This window comes from Haliotis rufescens, unplaced genomic scaffold (assembly GCF_023055435.1).
Source record: "Haliotis rufescens isolate VD_foot unplaced genomic scaffold, xgHalRufe1.0.p SCAF_2, whole genome shotgun sequence".
In the NCBI taxonomy this organism is placed as follows: Eukaryota; Metazoa; Mollusca; class Gastropoda; order Lepetellida; family Haliotidae; genus Haliotis; species Haliotis rufescens.
In genome coordinates this window covers 50355133-50375231 of record NW_025963890.1, presented here as the reverse complement: position 1 = coordinate 50375231, position 20099 = coordinate 50355133, and the positions used below count along the sequence as shown (strand labels likewise).

General features: G+C 39.4%; 1 protein-coding gene across 4 annotated transcripts; it reads right to left on the bottom strand.

Moving 5' to 3' along the window:
- Positions 1–728: 728 nt before the first annotated feature.
- On the bottom strand, positions 729–16422 carry LOC124118391 (dynein light chain Tctex-type 5-B-like). Of its 4 annotated transcripts, none has more exons than XM_046480493.2 (5): positions 16331–16422; positions 7107–7287; positions 4283–4382; positions 3151–3241; positions 729–2100 (listed from the first exon to the last, which is right to left on the bottom strand). In XM_046480493.2, the coding sequence occupies exons 2-5, from the start codon at positions 7242–7244 to the stop codon at positions 1935–1937; spliced, it is 495 nt and encodes a 164-aa protein (XP_046336449.1). In that variant the 5' UTR covers positions 7245–7287; positions 16331–16422; the 3' UTR covers positions 729–1934. The 4 variants fall into 4 exon arrangements, with proteins under 4 accessions (XP_046336449.1, XP_046336448.1, XP_048256057.1 ...); XM_046480492.2 differs by lacking the exon at positions 16331–16422 and adding an exon at positions 14684–14858; XM_048400100.1 differs by lacking the exon at positions 16331–16422 and adding an exon at positions 13675–13784.
- Between the last annotated feature and the right edge of the window lie 3677 nt (positions 16423–20099).

Sequence of the window (20099 nt, the reverse complement as noted above, 5' to 3'; positions counted from 1 at the left end):
AGAACCATACCCATGCGCTTGGCTTCCGCCAAAGTGGTAAACGTCTGAGACCTGCATATCCCTTTTGGCTTTTCTCCCAGTTTAAGCTGACACAGCATGATATAAGTGGAATACTGTTAAAAGCTGTGTTAAAACCCAAATCACTCACTCACTCAGTCTTAAGCTAATACTGTCAAGTTCTCTGTGTCACTGGTAGAGATGCTATGTAGTTTGGGGACCACTTGTCAGGAGGTACCAGAGATGTGGGGAAATGAGTCTTTGACAACAGTCACATAGCTTTGAAGGTGTGGGAGATACTGTGTAGCCTTGTTTCAGGGGTGACAGGCTGGATGGAAACTTCTGGCTTAGGGGCATAAATTTTCATTATTCAAATTCAATTACTATGTAATTTTTTCATATAATTATTATAAAAGTCTAATGAACACAGTATGTTCTTAAGATGTATATCATTTGTTATTTAATTGAGAGAAATAAAATATATTACAAAAGAACTATCAAATCAGTTTGAGTATGACACACAATAACTTCTCAACAAGGTGTTAAATTTCAACTTTTAAACTAAAAATACAAAGAAACTACTTGCCTTGACAAAAAGTAACTTTCATGAGCGCAATTCTCAGATTATGATCTTCTTTAACACATATCTCCTCTAAAGACTAACAATGACAGTATAAAGAAACAGAATTATGTGATATTTTAACTACAAACATACAGACTCAAGATTTGCAGAATAAAAACAACATTTATTGCAGAAGTTGTCACTGAATATAAAACAATCACAAACACAACTAGGGCACTTTTCATGACCCTCATAAACAATTTTCAACACGTACAATATAATAATGACTTCGTAAAACAAACACATTTCCAAGACGACCAGCAAGCATACACTTCAGCACGTATTTACTTTATGTCAGTGTTTTCCACTATTCAATCCAATCCACTCCAACATGCGAGAATAACTCTCCTTTTAGACCCCCACTCGAACTGAGCTAACATTAGAGTATTGATGTATTTAATACTGTAACACCTTACTGGTCAGTAGTGGCAGCTGACCGATGGACATACGCCTGTATTGATCACACCTCATTGACCTGAACTCACACCTCCAGGTGGGACAATCCTCAAGGCTCCTGGTGATGATTGGACCAGTGTATGGACCTTGGACAAGCTGGGCAGTATCAAATCATTGGACCTTAGTCCAATTAATGTCTACTCAAATCAACACACAACAACATTACATAGTCTTTGTTTAGATCCTAATTCAGTCTTGTTTAAAACGTGAGTGAAGTACAGTAAAATATGTTTTATAATGAACACGATTATAATAAACTGATGGATATAGCGAATTATTTTTTGGTCCTGGCCATTTGCTGCATATATGCTTATAACAAACTACGGTTATAACAAACTAAAATAAGTGGTCCCTTTGGGTTCGTCATAACCATAGTTTACTGCATTTCTGTTTTTTTAATTTGTAAACAAAATGCTAGATGCTAGTTTATCAAAAACTGACCAATATTCACTTGTGAATGTAGTTACATCAGATGAAGCACTATCTATTTTGACTTCAGGCATTGAAATCTTTTCATTCACATGACCCTTTGACTTCATTAGAATGGTAGACTAAATACGATGCATTGATGGTAGGTGGTTGTTTCAGCAGCCTTGTCATTGCATTGAAGTCATGAGACAAAGGATCATCTGGTAAGTCAGAGCATCCTTGGACTGGGTATGTCATTACATACCCAGTGACTTGATAATCTTGCATATCACATAATAACTCACTGGCATTTTCAAAGCTGACCAACAAATGACATCACAAATATGATAACTTATATTTATATATCACAAATGTTTGACTCAGTGATGCAAAACTCAACCATTTTGTCCAAGTCCCATGTAATGACGTATGTGGTCAACACACAGTATGGTCACTCAAAGTAGACCCCATACACCATTCCAACTGCGTAGAGGCTGCGGTTGTCAAACTCTGCTGAGGCAAAGTTGTCCCTGTCCGAATCCCACAGGAAGCGGCTGCCCACTCGAACCCCCTGGTCCTTCTTCTCCCCGATTGTCACCTGAGCAATGATCTTGTACCTGCGGTGGTACAAGGCAGAGAGATATACACACAGCTAGACAGTGAGACCTGGGTCCTCATTAAATCAGATAGTGATCTGATGACTTTGTTGTTCAGTGGAGAAAGCCAACTTACTGCTGTTACTTGGCCTTATTGTTCAAAGTCACTGGCCTACATTGAGTTGGTGGTCCCAAAGAATTGTCAGCTTTGCAAAATAAAAAAGAAGTGAAAATTTTTTTCTTTGAAAATGAAGGATTAACCATATTTTGACTTGGTTCATTTAATACTGTAATCTTTAAAACATTTCTTCATTTCAGAAATCTTTTCAATTTTTGGGTTGGTACATTAAACAATTAATATTCTCATCAATATCTTTCACATCCCATTCTGATGATTATGTTCCATGGCACCATGCAAGCCAGGACGTAGACGCACAAGGTGTAATAATAGTAACGGTGCCAAGCCTGAGATAAAGGCATTTAGTTCTCAGCACTAAATGCTATTAATATCTTTCACATCCATTTTGATGATTTATATTCCGCATGCAAAAAGTTAAATTCAAAGACAATAGTCATATATCGTCAAATTTAACTGTCAATATTCAGGTTAGTTATGCAATATACATGTATTAATGTTAGTCTACTAGAGTTTTATTTGACATCTTATCATTTAGGCTACTGATGTGTTTCATATAATGCCACAGGAAGTTTAACAGTCTCCCTCAGATCTGTAATATGTCAGTGCTCATGGGTTTCATCAGAGTAAAAGCCTTCTTCTTGTCGGGTCTTCCTCACATAATACAACAGATATAACTAATAAACTGTTAAGTTCAAGAGTGTTAAGAGTCAAGTCACTCACTCTCTCTACACACAAATCGAACTACTTGGCAAGTGTAGTAATGTGCTGTGGAGATCTCGCCTATCTCTGCAGGCTCCTTGACTACCCTCCCCTCTCCCATGTCACATGTGGTATTTACCTCATGTTCAAGCCCTTGAAATGTATAATTAATTCACCGATAGACGGATAAATGTCCCAAAATACCCTCTCAATCTCACTGAATCACTTCTTACCGTTTGAAATTAAGTTCCTTCACCTTTGCCTTGATGTCATCAGAGAGACATTTGCAAAGCAGTGAGCACTCGATGGGATCATACTTTTTACCTGAAGTGTGAATGAAAGAAATTATTTGGACCTGGATGCGAGGCTATGGATAGGTGGTCCTTAAAGTGAGGTGTTTGGACCTGGATGTGAGGCCCTGGATAGGTGGTCCTGGAATTGAGGTGTTTGGACCTGGATGTGAGGCTATGGATAGGTTGTCCTGGAAGTGAGGTGTTTGGACCTGGATGTGAGGCCCTGGATAGGTGGTCCTTAAAGTGAGGTGTTTGGACCTCGATGTGAGGCCCTGGATAGGTGGTCCTGGAATTGAGGTGTTTGGACCTGGATGCGAGGCTATGGATAGGTGGTCCTGGAAGTGAGGTGTTTGGACCTGGATGCGAGGCTATGGATAGGTGGTCCTGGAAGTGAGATGTTTGGACCTGGATGTAAGGCTATGGATAGGTGGTCCTGGAAGTGAGATGTTTGGACCTGGATGCGAGGCTATGGATAGGTGGTCCTGCAGGTGAGGTGTGTGGACCTGGATGTGAGGCTATGAATAGGTGGTCCTACAGGTGAGGTGTTTGGACCTGGATGCGATGCTATGGATAGGTGGTCCTGGAAGTGAGATGTTTGGACCTGGATGCGATTCTATGAATAGGTGGTCCTACAGGTGAGGTGTTTGGACCTGGATGCGAGGCTATGGATAGGTGGTCCTGGAAGTGAGGTGTTTGGATCTGGATGCGAGGCTATGGATAGGTGGTCCTGGAAGTGAGATGTTTGGACCTGGATGCGAGGCTATGGATAGGTGGTCCTGCAGGTGAGGTGTGTGGACCTGGATGTGAGGCTATGAATAGGTGGTCCTACAGGTGAAGTGTTTGGACCTGGATGCGAGGCTATGGATAGGTGGACCTGGAAGTGAGGTGTTTGGACCTGGATGCGAGGCTATGGATAGGTGGTCCTGGAAGTGAGGTGTTTGGACCTGGATGCGAGGCTATGGATAGGTGGTCCTGGAAGTGAGATGTTTGGACCTGGATGTGAGGCTATGGATAGGTGGACCTGTAGGTGAGATGGTTAGACTGCTTGGTGAGATGTTAGAGATGTTGTTACCTGACAGGTTAATGCTGAGCACCTTCTCTATGATGGGCTTCACCTGGTCAGGTCGGAACTTTGCGGGAGGCTCCAGCTGGTACGTGTTCTCATAGCACACCTGAAACACCTCCACACTCTGGAAACACTGTTTTCATAAATATTATTAACAAAGAAAAGAATAACATTATTGAATTAACCCTTGTCATGAAACACAAGAACAAAAGTCAAGTGTAATTACACTGGATTGATGGAACATTGTCATTCTTTAAGGTGCAAGTCTCATGGGTGCATGCAACTTTGCAGATTTGGATAGATTGTAACATTGTTTATGCAAATATGGTATTCAAAACATCGAAAGAGGCACGTAAATGAGGTTTTTCATTTTTGTCCTGTCTATCAACTTCAAAGGCTGAAACGAAAATAAAGCGGAGGTGGAGCCTATATATAGAGATGCTCAATATATAGTCTTGTTGGAGGAAAATTATACGCCTGATCGCACAAGCTACCTCACACTATCACACACTTGATTGCACAACAAGCCCTTCCCTCCATTTGCACTAATCAAACCAAACCTTTTATTCTTCCTCTTAGACATTCTCCTATCCACAATAAACAATGGAAATGTGACAAACGCCATTCAGAGCTCGAGATAAGCTGCATATTTGTGTAAAAAATATGCATAAAATAAACTAAAATACATAGACAAATCAATTCCTAGCGTATCAAATCTGCAACAAAAACTATAAATACGCTATTAAAATAAAATTAATGTGTATATTACAACCATCAGATAAAGTGATTGTGCATATTACAACTGTTAGATAAATTGATCGTGTATCAGTCGATCACGAAATTCACTTACGGACAGTTGCATTTGGTAAAACTTGTGCAACAACCATACTGATAGATGCCAATTGAAAAGCACATCAGGCCTAGTCAGTGCACATTTTGTATCTTAAACAGTCGCTGATTGGAGATTAAAAATCAGCACCTTTCTTACAATGCTAGATTCTGCAAACAACAACAGCAGACGTATATTCTATTCATATGATTTACAGGGATAGGTACGAAACAGGTTTTGAAGTCAAATTCCCAAATGTCAAGAAACAGGTGGGTACAAAAGTATTTGAATACTCTCTAAAAATTAGGGATACCCAATCAAAATCAAATCCCTGGGTAAAAATACCCAAATAACCACGAGCTTATCTCCAGCTCTGCCATTTACATCACTAAACTGAGTTCACTATTTGGTAAGAAAACAATGTACGAAACATACAACTATTTCTTCAATTGTGTTTATTGTTCGCGTTTCGGTACTTTAATTTATTTTGTTGTGAGTCTTTTCTGTGTCTTATCAGTTGATCTGTGTATCAAATGAGGAAGCACCGATCATTCTTTCTTCAGGGTTAGAAACTAACAGCTTTTGTCCACTAGTCCTTATAATGATAACATGATAAACCCTTAAAATGGGCCAATTTCTACTAGTCCTTAGGATACCTTTACTATTGGGCTATTTGGCAAGGACTATAGGACTAGTGCCAATTTCTAACGCTGCTTTCTTCCTTCCTCTTTGTGGCATGCTGATAACAACTTGCTGATATACCTGACTCTAACAGTGACAATAGTTTTTGTGTTATCATGGAATGTGAGTGTTTCACGGAAGATAAACTGTAATTTTGGAAGAAGTACATGTGAACCCCTACCTGTGACCAACAATTATTGACGAAAATAATCAGGGTGATCCCATCTTGGACACATGGATTACAAGTGATTTCAAAACACAGATTGGTTCCCTTGTTATATGTATTTTCTCCAAATCACAATATCCTGTTGCAGTCTTGAAATGGTACTACAAAGATCAAGCAACATGTCACAGACTCTGTGAATCCAGGTCACTTGCAAACATGCTGCTTTACACTGTACACATGGCGGAGTGTTTTATGATACCTGGGCTGCCTGCTGGCAAACATTATGCAATAATCTGCTGCAGTTGCATGTTGTTGTGAGATGTGTGACTGTAGGTGAGACAAATACTGTTTTGGTTAATTAGCACTAATTGGCTACAAAGATCAATTAATGTCTATCATTATGACAGCATGGTTTGAGGTGTGGTGGAACCCACGCTCCTACAATTGAGCAGCAAAATATCTTACAATGTTAAAAATTATATAATTTACGCTAAATCAAGGTCACTTGACACGCCCCCACTAGCCATACTGTTGACATACATGGAATCCATACCACTATTATATGTAGCAGAGGTCTCCCCACTAATGTAACGATTGCGTAGATTCTCTCAGCATGAATGACTACTGTTCCTTTAAATGTATCCAGGAATAACTACAAACAGATTGTAGCAGTCTCTCATACAGGTGACTTTGCTTGTCGTAACAGGCGACTAACGGGATCGGGTGATCAGACTTGCTGACTTGGTTGATGCATGTCATCATATCCCAATTGCGTGGATTGATGCTCATGATGTCAATCACTGGATTGTCTGGTCCAGACTCGATTATTTACAGACCACCGTCATATAGCTGGAATATTGCTGAGTGTGGCGTTAAACAACAAACAAACATAAACTCATACAGACACTGAATATATAAATATTCAAAATCCCAAGCAAGTCGACAATACAAGTCTATATTTCTTCCATTTCAGCCTGACAAGATAGATACTCCCTGGGCTCCTTTCTATTTTATTTTGAATAACTTAACAAAAGAAACCTTAAAATATTTTCAATATTCAATATTCAGAAACTTAACTTAAGTCTTGCAGGATCTCCCAATGTTGGCATGTTTAGAACAGAAAGACAAAGACATTCCACACGAACATGTCTCACCCTTCGAGGAGGTCTGATGTCATCCTGGTTTGGTTCGCAGGCAAATGAGGTGATGCTAGATCCTGCGTTCGCAAGCCTCTTCCCAGTGAGGTCAAACAGACTGGATCCCCCAGCAGTGACAGCAGTTAGATTGTCCATGATTGGTGTACATACATACCACCTCTCACCCCAGTTGTAGTAGCTGCAACAGAACAGGGGTTTCTAGTTTGTTGATAAACATAGCATTAGCAGGCAGCATTATTCCAGTGCTATCACAGTGGTCTGGTTTGGTTTTGGTTTGTTGTTTTACGCCACACACAGCAATATTTCAGCTATATGATGGCGGTCTGTCAATAATTGAGTCTGGGTGAGTGAGTGAGTTGGTTTTAACGCCGCTTTTAACAGTATTTAACAGTTATATCGCGGCGTGTCAGCTTAATGTGGGAGGAAAGCCTGAAGTGATGCAGGTCTCAGACGTTTACCACTTCAGTGAAACCTACGGGCACGGGTATGGTGCTGACAAACCTAGAAACATATTCGGGGCGAACCAGGATTCGAACCCACAATCATAGGTTTCTGGCATGCCCAAGGGATGCAACTCTGCACAGTGAATCGCAGTGCCTTAGACGACTGGGCCACCCGTGCCCCCTAATTGAGTCTGGACCAGACAATCCAGTCATTGATATCATGAGCATCGATCCACCCAATTGGGATCGATGACATACTTCAACCAAGTCAGCAAGCCTGACCACCCGATCCCGTTAGTCGCCTCTTACGACATCAGTTGCCTTTTACAGCAAGCATGGGTTGCTGAAGACTCTATTCTACCCTGGATCTTCACAGGTCTGGACCAGACAAACTAGTAATAAATATTATGAGCAATGCCAGATGTGTCAGAGTATGGTGACATGCAATCAACCAAGCCTGACCACCTGATCCACTTTGTCTTCTCTCTAGGGACATGTTGAAACCTGGGTCCTCCAAGGGTAAGGTTTTATATCAGAAATGTGATAATACTTGTGATTTCTATCAAGGGTAATTCATTAGTTAAATCTAGCAAGCACACACAATACCAGATATACAAATCAATTGTACTTTGTGACAAAGGTTGGTTGAAATAAATATATACAAATAAATAAATATATTGTCAACTTCTAAATATACTGGGCTGTACCCTCCCTGTGACTGAGAGAAGAGAGAAAGGGGGACAAGAACATTCTCAGTAATGACTGACAAAATCATATAATAGGTTACATGTAATAGAGGGGACAAAATCCATTGCTGTCTTGTGTTTCTTTCAACTGAGGATAGAAAAAATGGAACATTTTACAGTTTAGCTAAACAGGCTCATCCTCTTTCTTCAAACAGAGAATCACTTACAAGAACAAAACTCACTAGCATTCTATCTTTTAAATATGAGCCTGTGCATATCCCTTGAATTCAGACCCAATATGAAGTAAAATATCCACTGCTTTATAAACATGAAAGATGAAGCTCCTGTTTGCTCCTCAAAAGGAAAGTACATGTGATTCTAGGTGGTGGTAAGACCCAATATGAAGTAAAATATCCACTGCTATATAAACATGAAAGATGAAGCTCCTGTTTGCTCCTCAAAAGGAAAGTACATGTGATTCTAGGTGGTGGTAAGACCCAATATGAAGTAAAATATCCACTGCTATATAAACATGAAAGATGAAGCTCCTTTTTGCTCCTCAAAAGGAAAGTACATGTGATTCTAGGTGGTGGTCATCTTCCCGAGGCAAGTGAGTTAACTGACTATAAAAGTCCAGTTTCCACCCTTGCCGAACTAGGCTGGTATTATGGAGTTACATTTTGGCTGGACTAATGAGTCTATGCATGGTCCAATCAAAATCGCGCACCGAAATCGAAATCTGTTTCGTAAAGTGTCATGCAGATTTCGGTCGACAGCAGGATTTGCAAGGCATGTGCACCGCTAACTCGTTGTCAACAGATATTTTCTAAATCTTTTCATGCTTTTAATCAAGGTGCTGTCGTGTTTTTTGATGCACTTACACGATGTAAGACTCGTTTTATCACAATATAGATCTTGATTATCAATCAGATCGTCTTGACTGGGCGCCACCGTTTTGTTTGAAGCAAAAGCAAGTGATACGAGAGGTAGAATCTGATTGGTCAATAGGAGAGGCATAGAAGGGACATAACTCGTAACAGCCACTGGTGGCGCTACGATCGAGCCGAGTAATTCCAGCCTAGTTCGGCAAGGGTGAAAACTGGACTTTTAAAGTCAGTTAACTCTCTTGCCTCGGGAAGATGGGTGGTGGTAAGACCCAATATGAAGTAAAATATCCACTGCTATATAAACATGAAAGATGAAGCTCCTGTTTGCTCCTCAAAAGGAAAGTACATGTGATTCTAGGTGGTGGCATCTTTAGTTGTCCTGACAAAGTTTAGTCTTTGTATGCACCTACTTCATGGGCATCTCTCAAAGAAATCATTTGAGGCTTTACCAATATTTTCCAAACCATGCATAATTAAGTAAATACCTCAACGGATTCCCGGCCGCATCATACCAAAAGACGTTAAAAGATGGTACTTGTTGTTACCCTGTCTGGCACACAGCATTAAGGGGCTAAAACAAGGACTGGTCGACTCGGAGTCAGTATACTGCATCTGAGTGGGGTATTCATGTTAAACTGCGGCTTGGCATCTAAGTGGGCTTATATAAGCACTATAAATCGACATCAGTCTGGACTAGTACAAGCGCTGCAGCCACACAAACACGTGCATGCACGTCACTATATAAATGCAATAGTCTTGGATGCGACGTTTGACCCCATTTCACCTCACCTATTAAATTACATCCACCCACCCACATCTCACCCACCCTCTCCCGGACATCATGGCCAAGTTATATCTGTAAAACAAAAAATCGAATTGGGATGACCTAATCTTTCTCTGCATAGGATACACTTGTGCCAAGCAAACATTCAGAGTAGGCAATCTGTTTCAGTTAATCTAATCAATCAATCTTTTTTTTTTACTTCCTCGTCTAAAACATGCAAACCATCAAAACAACAAGGTCTTTTATTTTGAAATGCAAGCTCTAAGTAGCTAATCCATCCCTGATCAATGAAGAAATAGATTGTGTCCACTGTCTGATAGCTTCATCTATACATTGCCATGTCTTGCAGATGCCTAATTAATCAGAAGAGATGGCTAGCACGAACCCGCATTAATTATTAATCACGTCCACATGCCTGTTGAAATAACCTTTCAGGTAGTAGACAAACAGAATATTCTGTACTTCACTAGACACAGTTATTCTACAACAGCACCTGTGACCGTCTGCTCATGTTGTACACAGACAGAAACCATGAAATTATTAGGAAGGCATAAATAAATATACACAACAATAAAACTGATGTCATGTCCATACAAACAATTCATGTCCTTACTTATTGTCCATAACCAGGGCAGTATGAAGACATGCTCAGAGGCAGATATTAGGCTCCTAGTCTGCAGCAAATGTCACTTAAAATTCCCAATTAGGAACTAAACACTACCCAATTCATGCTATCAATGTATTAATGTATATAACTAATCACTAACTTTATGGCTTTGTTGAACGAGGTTCATACAGATATGGAACACTAAGATTCAAGGCCTTTTCAAGGCCTTTCAAAGGCCATTTTCAAGGCTTTTTAGTTGGGTTATCAGCCTCAGTCTGTCTTTATTTTTTTTAAACCCAGCATATTTAGTTGTAACACCTAAAAAGCAATATAAACATCACAAATTTTCAATCAAGAATGATTTTCCCACCAACAAATAAAATAAATTAAGTCCATCTTGAATTCTTTAAGGTCTTTGGCACAGTGTCAAATTTATCACAAAATATCAATCACATTTGTACATCCTTGGTACATAACAATAATTATTGTGTGTTTTAATACTTACATTATCAAGATTATGTCACTTTGAACAAATGCAAGGCTTTTCAAGCTATCTTGGTGATTTTCAAGACTTTTCAATGTTGGCTTTTCAAGCCTGTACAGACCTTGAAGAAGTAACATGTATGAACTCATAAATAGGAACACATTTTAATGCTTAGTTTTATATTATTGCAGTAAACAGAATCACAAAATACCCATGACTTTAAATAATTATGATATTTATGAAAATCCAAATTTTGAACAAAACAACCATTTCCTCCCAATTTGCCTGCCAGGGGCACTTAGTGAAAAATCCTAGATAATCCCTGATCATGCTGATAAACACATACCGTATTCGATGTAATAAGCGCCCAGGGCGCTCTCAAAATTAGAAATAGGCGGCTCTCATTAGAATATTACTTTGGTGGAAAAAACAGAGTTGAAAGATAAATTTCGTGGTTTATGCTGACAGTCTGAACTGTTTATATACGACAGATACATTTTTCCAGAATATAAATGCCCATACTTAAAGGTGCATATAACACACGAGTGCGTATTATACACGAATAAATAAGTCTTGTGTACATTGATAAATCAGAAGGGGGGCTAATTGGAATTGTTCACTAGACAATATATTAGCAAATATCGCTGTGGGTGCTTATTAGAGCGGGGCGCTTATTACGTTGAATACGGTACCCACATGTTACACACCTCAGTAAATTTGCTGGATCAAATGGCAATAGGACATTTCCATGATCTTATTACCTTTAGATAAAATGTCATTATGAAATTTAAAAAAAATCTTCAGGGGCTTTTGGACCACAATAAGTCAGTTTCCTTGAAAACGAACTGATCTGAAGGCCTGCGTCTAGAATGTGGGATGCATTACCAGTGGATGAAAGTCAAGGATCCCTGTTATGGTCCTTTAGTTACAAAAACAGACACAAATAATTAAAACATGTATTATACACATCACTATCAACAGCTTTTGAAGCACTGACACAAAATGTAACTGAGAAATGTGTTATATAGAATATGTTTACATATCAAGATGGCTGTTTTACTGTAGGGTTGTAATTGATTTGAAATTTCTGTAATGATATATGATATTTGAAACATTATTTCAGTGTTAACACTTCAGGCTTGTGAGGAGTTGTTCAATATTTCAATCATCTATGTTCATGGTAAAGCATAGCCATATGTCCATACAAAGACATCCAAATGACTTTCTGTTGACAAAATACAAGATATTTATACATAATATAGGTTGGCCTAAAATGTCGCCAATATTTTCCCGCTGTAATGATCACATTACTATTGTTATTTCTGTGCTGTGTAGTGATACATCAATCATTAGCAAACAGGATGTTTTCATGCAGCCCACTACTTTAACATGTAAACAATGAGGGAATCATTCCTAAGACACATGTTATTAAACCATTCCATTTAAAGCTAAGGATTAGGATCAGTATCTTGAAGTATCAACATCAGATTAACCACTTGAAAACATCTTCATACCACTTCAAAACATCGCACTAGAGTTTGATAGCCATTAATTTTCTTATTGTTCTAATAGGGATTCACTGAAATGATAATACATATAATTATATTATACTAAACATTTTAAACTTCCTGAAACCTAAATACAGCTTAATGTTTAACAATAGTAATTGTACAGAAGTTAATTGACTTCCTTATTCCTTACCTTCTAAACATTGTCCAAGTTGGTGTGTAATCCAGATAAAAGAAAGTTAACACACACAGAGACTGGAGATGAAATGACACAAGACTTGATAATGCGCTCTCCTATATATGATCACACCACAAGTCCAAGGGAACTTCCTTTATTGCCATGGAAACAAACTACTGATTACCATAGCAACATGCTTCCATCCTTTTGTTTTCAATCAATAGGCATTATAAAACTCGTGAGAATCATTGACAATGGAGTCAAACTGCTGCTAGAGTGATTGTGTACTTCAACCTCAAGTAGACAAACTCATTGCTGGTCTCCAAAACATGCAGCCATGTTACAACCAACATCTGGCTTCAATTAAATTGCACACATGCAATCAGAGACACAACCATCAATGATTTATCAGCTTATAGATAATCAAGTGGCAGTAGCTATTGTCTACGGGTCGTATCTACGACTGTTTCCCTTAATTATCGATCACATCATGGCAACGTAAGCTTTAAGACGTAACGATAGATGTAACTGCTACTGTAATGATTCACGTAACTGAAAGTGTGACACAGGTGTGAACATCAAAGCCTGGTACAGGTGTAACTGGAAGGTGAGACGGACGACACAGGTAATTAGTGCACGGTAAAACACAAACTAATGGGGCTAGTTGCTAACAATAATTCATTTGTTCCTTGTTAATCTACACTAATTGCAGCACATTAACACGAAAACATTCAAAAAGCGCCAAGTCAGAGATCAATAAGCTGGCGTGGTTGGTAATGGACATGTCATAAACGAAACAAAACAACACAGTTATAGTCGTAAACTCAAGAAACAGATCAATTTGTTATTTAAGGTGTGTTGTAAAACTTGATCCACATTCGATAACACTTAAACGCAGCTTTCTTGAACTGTGTTTGTTCAGTAAAACACATATGACAAACTAGACATGATCCACACTCCTACAGAACTATACAAAATTAAATCATACCTTTGCTTGGTAAAGACCTAGGAAAAGTAATATCCTATTTGTACGAAGACTGAGAAGGGGTATCGGACAGCTCTTATTCCATGTCTTTTCCCTTCATGTCATCCCTGAACTATAGAAAAAGATCAGCAAAGACTTGGATTAAGAGTTGTATTTTTGTGATGAATAGATTTTGAGATTAGATTTAAAAGGCCTTGCTCATGTTTTTTTCAACATTTAGCTGAGAATGTGTCAATGGTGTGGGAGAAAAGTGTGAGGGGGAGATGCCAAATTAACCAACACTTCTATTATGCATAAACTAACACTACTCCAAACCATCTAAAATAGAAAACTCCAAAAACCCCACATCATGTATTCTGTTTTATTCACATCAGACTTTGAATCTGCTCCACAACATCACAAATAATATCACCTATCATTTTTAGGTGACATTAAGTTTATCAAAGATCTGAGGTCAAAATCAGATTCTGTATGGAAGGAGTGTGTATCTCGCTGTCCAATACAGACGTGACAACTTCATGAGAAAGAAAGGTCAAGGAGTTTGTTAGATGCGTTCTAACTCATATATTTGTAAGATAAAGTTCACTTTACAATGGATATTTCCCCTAAATGTAACTTGCTTCAGGTACATGACACGTGTGAAAGCAGGGTAACGTTACAAACCAATCAATTGTGTGCCTAATGATAGCGTAAATAAGACTAATTATAATAGATAAGGAAGGAGTAGGTGTCATATTGTCCAAGGAGAAAATGAAAGCGTATTCCTCATGACTTATTAAATATATATAGCTCTTCTTATCAGAGTAATGCTACGAGCAATCTTCTCATGATTGATTATAATCAATATCTAATCTGTCTTATCAAATGTTAAGAAAAAATTCTAAAAAATTGCTATTTCAAATGTGGAACCCTTGTCAACCCTATACATAAGTATGATAAGTACACATAAACCACCTCCATCAATAAATTTCCCAAAATAATATTGACCCCTGAAAAATGGATTGTTGCATACCTTTGCATTGTTACTGTAAGTTGTATATCAGGTACAGCCAGTGCAAGCAGAAACTCATGTGATATTATTGGTCTTCTTTTTTGAAAGCCTGGCCTCACAAGGTAGACATTGTGTCTCAGTAGGTTAATGTTATCATCATGACTTGACCCTACAACTCATGCAGTCTTTTTCAGGAAGCAAGATGATAAAGCTCTCAGGGGGGTAAGATATCTTGCAACATGTCCCAGTTTTATTTGTATTTCAGGTCTCAGTAATTTTTTATGGTAATATTTTCTCTATTCTTTATATTTTTGTAGCTATGATTATTAAGTTGTACCATTGCCTCTCAATTTAATAAAATAGACTATTTATTTCACTAATAAAGTTTCTCAGAAAATGTTGAAAATGCTGTTAAATTGTCATTTCACTTACTGTCAAGTGACAAGCAGGGCCCAGTTTCACAAAGCAATTAGAGTTTAGATTTGTAACTTCCATACTCTCAAACTCTAACAGTTTTAGTACTACTGTCAGCAATGATCTGTTTCTGAAATGGGGTCATGATCACCTCTTATGACTGCTTAATATCACTTGGGAGGAATTATTTATGATTGTTTCACGATATAAATACAAGTCTGTTCAGTGCAATTCTATGTTGTAAGAGGTGACGGCTCGCTGACGTGGTTGATGCATGTCATTGTATCCCAATTGCAGGGATCGATGCTCATGATGTCAATCACTGGATTGTTTGGTTCAGATTCGATTATTTACAGACTGCTGTCATATAGCTGGAATATTGCTGAGTGCGGCGTTAAACAACAAAGAAATAATGAAACAAACAGTACAATTTTACAAATTAAAATAATTTAATTCCTATTTCATACAATTTTACCTCTACAGATAGACAATAGATTAGGTCTACTTCAAGTACTTTGGCATGATGTACTTGTACACCTCTATAGTACCAAAAGAAGAATGCCAAAAGTGACACTAGGATGAAATAGGCCCCCTATAGATTGTAATGTATTGACAGTCAGTATTTCATGACCATCTCAGTGACATGTCAAAGCAGTCAAAGCAGTTTGCATTCCTTGTTTGTCAATGCCCAAGTAGCATGAAAATATGTGACATTGTCACCTTACAGTGTAGATCTGCATTACCTTTTTTTTTTGGTTTGTTGTTTAGCGCCGCACTCAGCAATATTCCAGTTATATGACGGCGGTCTGTAAATAATCGAGTCTGGACCAGACAATCCGGTGATTAATATCATGAGCATCGATCCCCGCAATTGGGATCGATGACATGCGTCAACCAAGTCAGCGAGTCTGACCACCCGATCCCGTTAGTCGGCTTTTACGACAAGTCATGTGTAGTCATCATTTATATTCGAATGTGAAAAAACCCCGAGACACTATGTTTCAGTTTTAAATGTTCTAGTTAAGTAATTGTGGCAATGGATAAATAATCATATGAAGATACGAAGGACATGCTTTTGAAGAACATGAAAAACTCCCTTCGGGAAAAAAAGCTCAATGATAATTGGATCAAGCCTAATTCTTTCACTGAAAAGGGTCACATAGAAGCCATGTCATGATCAACGTTTTAGGAAATTGTTAATTCCAGACGAATCTTAGATAAATAATATGTTTATAACTTTATTTACACACTCACCTTCTTTGTTTATGCCGTCTGTTAACTTTTGATGACGTTGACCTCGTGAATTATCTCCCCTTGAGTGTTTCCAGCTCCCTACACTGGTAGAGGTGAAGAGCTTCAGTTTTTCCTCTTAGGGTCTATAGATATAAAACTTCATATCGGCTATAATTACAGTTATATATCATATATGATGATATTTCAAATTAAACACCAAAACAATCTCTGTTTGTGGTTCAAAGACTCTGATGAAATGTTCAGAAAACAGGGACACCATGCACGGTATGTGCTCTTTGGCATTGAATGAGAATCATTCTTCCTTTACATCCGTTTATAGTGTTTGGATATATCCCCACAATCAAATGATAGTAAACGCCAAGTGCACATTTTTAAAGTGATCGAATGCTTCTGGATTGTTGGAATTTTCCCATTTAGCAAAGTAGACATTTTTGAAGACATGTTAATGAGAGAACACGTTTGCCAGCCATACTATTCCTCTTAAAGGAGAGTTGACATCCTATATAAAGGTGTCCCGAATAGAACCGAACAACGCGTAACGATGATTTAGCTGTATCAACAGTAAAGTGTAACTCGGCCTCATGTTGCTCAACAATTTTCTTCCTCCACTTTCTCAGTTAAGGATCCCAACATGTTTGTTCCTAAAACAGATGAACGTAGGGTATGGGCGTCAATGTGGTCTCCAATCAATACCGCGTAAAGGTATACCAACTGAATAAGTAATTATAGTAATTGTAGTTTGGAGCAAGTGATATTATTAAATGAATAAGTGATATAACTAATTAAATACCGATTAAAGTCTATTTCCGCACTGCGCAGAAACGTACGAGGGACGTCCAAAATTAAGTATGTAGGGGGCACCTTGGACCGAGTTCACAAAGCGGTGATATTGTTGATTACGACAGTCGTAACGTTACCATGGCTTTGTGAAACGGGTCCTGTCTTCACTAAAATGTATTTGTGCTTATGTATGTTAAACTGTTTGTTTGTTGTTTAACGCCGCACTACCAATATTCAAGCTTTATGACGGCGGTCTGTGAATAATCGAGTCTAGGCCAGACAATCTAGTGATTGTCATCAGGATCATCGACCGCGCAATAGGGATAAGATGACATGCATCAACCAAGTCAGCGAGCTTGACCATCCCGTTAGTCGCCTCTTACGACAAGCATGGGTTGCTGAAGACCTCTTCTAACCCGGATCTTCACGGGTAAGCAATATGCTCCATGTTCCAGGACATGTGACAAAAGTGGGTTCGGCTCGAACGATTTAAAAAGATTCTTTCGTCATTATAGGAGAGTAATTACGGGTTTTAAGGTCAGCTGATCGAGTCGAACCTCGTTCATCCTAATTTGGGGTCTTAACCCGAAAGAGCCATTTCCACCACCCCAGCATATATGTACAGCCGTAATGCCGTAGCTGGGATATTGCTGACATTGCAGTAATGTAAAAAAACGAAAGTTCACTTCGACACGACACCTACGTCATCAACATGAGCTAGAAGAAACAACAGGCCTATCATATGGATCCATACATAATATAATTCATGGCAAACTCCACATGTTCAAAGTGTGTGCCAGATGGGTCCCGAGAATGCTTACAGATGACATGAAGCTATCAAGGGTCACCATCAGTGAAGCCTTGCTAACTCGGTACAACGCCATTTCAGGATATTGCTGACATTGGCGTAATGTAACAAAGAGACTAAAGTTCACTTCGACACGACACCTACATCATCAACAGTTGTCCGTCCACGCCGTTACCAGGATGTGTGCATCACATGCACATGTTGCCATGAGATGTACCACCGTCTAGACAGATGTCTACAGAAAACGTCGGTTCAAGTTGAGATTCATTTCTGCACTGCAGTTCACACCGGCATTCCAAGGTGACCAAGATGCACTGACAAGATTAGAGTGAGTGAGTTGGGTTTAACGCCGCTTTTAACATTATTCCAGTCATATCATGGCGTGTCAGCTTAATGTTGGAGGAAAGCCCGAAGTGATGCAGGTCTCAGACGTTTACCACTTCAGTGAAACCCACGAGCACGGGTACGGTGCTGACAAACCTAGAAACATAATTGGGGTGAACCGGGATTCGAACCCACCATCATAGGTTTCTGGCGTGTCCACGGGACGCAACTCTGCACAGCGAATCGCGGCGCCTTAGACGACTGGGCCACCTGTGCCCCTGTGACCTAATTTGACATGCGGCGAAAGAAGCTCGCTCGTGAGCTGACTATCTGTCGACCGTGACAGGAGGTCCGGCTAACTCTGTTGTCTGTTTGTTGTTTAATGCCGCACTCAGCAATATTCCAGCAATATGACGGCGGTCTGTAGATAATCGAGTCTGGACCAGAAAATTCAGTGATTGACATCATGAGCATCGATCCACGCAATTGGGATACGATGACATGCATCAACCACGTCAGTTAGCCTGATCACCCGATCCCGTTAGTCGCCTCTTACCACATCGCCTTTTACAGCAAGCATGGGTTGCTGAAGACCTATTCTAACCCGGATCTTTACGGGTAGGTCCGGCTAACTAACATGCATAATCTAGCCCGGACAATCTCCAACTCCGGCCCCTCTAACACCGCACTATATTTGATTGAAAGTAAAACAGTTATTACGTTACGATATTGTCACTGACCATTATAAACATGCAGTTTAAACAAGTTAAACTAAACCAGGTGGGGGCTGTGGGTGGTGGCCTGGGGGCTGTGGGCGGCGGGCTCGGGATTGGGGTCTGGAGCGATAGCTGCAAAACCAGATATATGGTTTTCATGAAAACTTTCAGCCAAAATATTTTTCTACAAAATACATTCCGACAATGTATTGTTTTTTGCAGATAATGTCTTTTCCCAACAATATGTAGCATAATCTTTTTTTCAAGAATTGTCGGGGAGAATTTATTTTTTTCGTCAAAATCCCAGGCCCCCCACCCCGTCCCCTGAATATCAAATGTTCGGCTCCTAACATGGTTTAAGTCAGAGAAATCACCGGAATATTAATCTGTTGAATACAGAGATCCTTATGATTTCTCCATGACATAATACATAATAAATGGATGTCATTGATCTCTCATCCATATTAACAGGACGTCCTGATGCCTTGTTTGGATCGAAGCCGGACTATGGAAGGTGGGTGAGTTCCTGGTGTTCCCGGTATGTAACCATGGCTACAGTGTGACTCCGCCGATGTGTTGCCTGCGTAGTGCATGACTACCGAAGGTGGGTGAGTTCCTTGTGTTCCCGGTATGTAACCATGGCTACAGTGTGACTCCGCCGATGTGTTGCCTGCGTAGTGCATGACTACCGAAGGTGGGTGAGTTCCTGGTGTTCCGGTATGTAACCATGGCTACAGTGTGACTCCGCCGATGTGTTGCCTGCGTAGTGCATGACTACCGAAGGTGGGTGAGTTCATGGTGTTCCCGGTATGTAACCATGGCTACAGTGTGACTCCGCCGATGTGTTGCCTGCGTAGTGCATGACTACCGAAGGTGGGTGAGTTCCTGGTGTTCCCGGTACGTAACCATGGCTACAGTGTCATGATTGCATATAAAATCATTTTAAAACCAATTATAAGGATGCACTTGTGTCTGTAAGTACCTTTGTTTGGGGAGGCATGTATCACAGTATCAAGAATATATTCTATAGAAGACATCACATCATTAAAAGCATCTAATTATTTGTCCACTTACATTCTTATTCTTCTTAATATAGCCAGATGGGTGTAATTAATTCCACGAAGCAATTGTTATTGTCTTA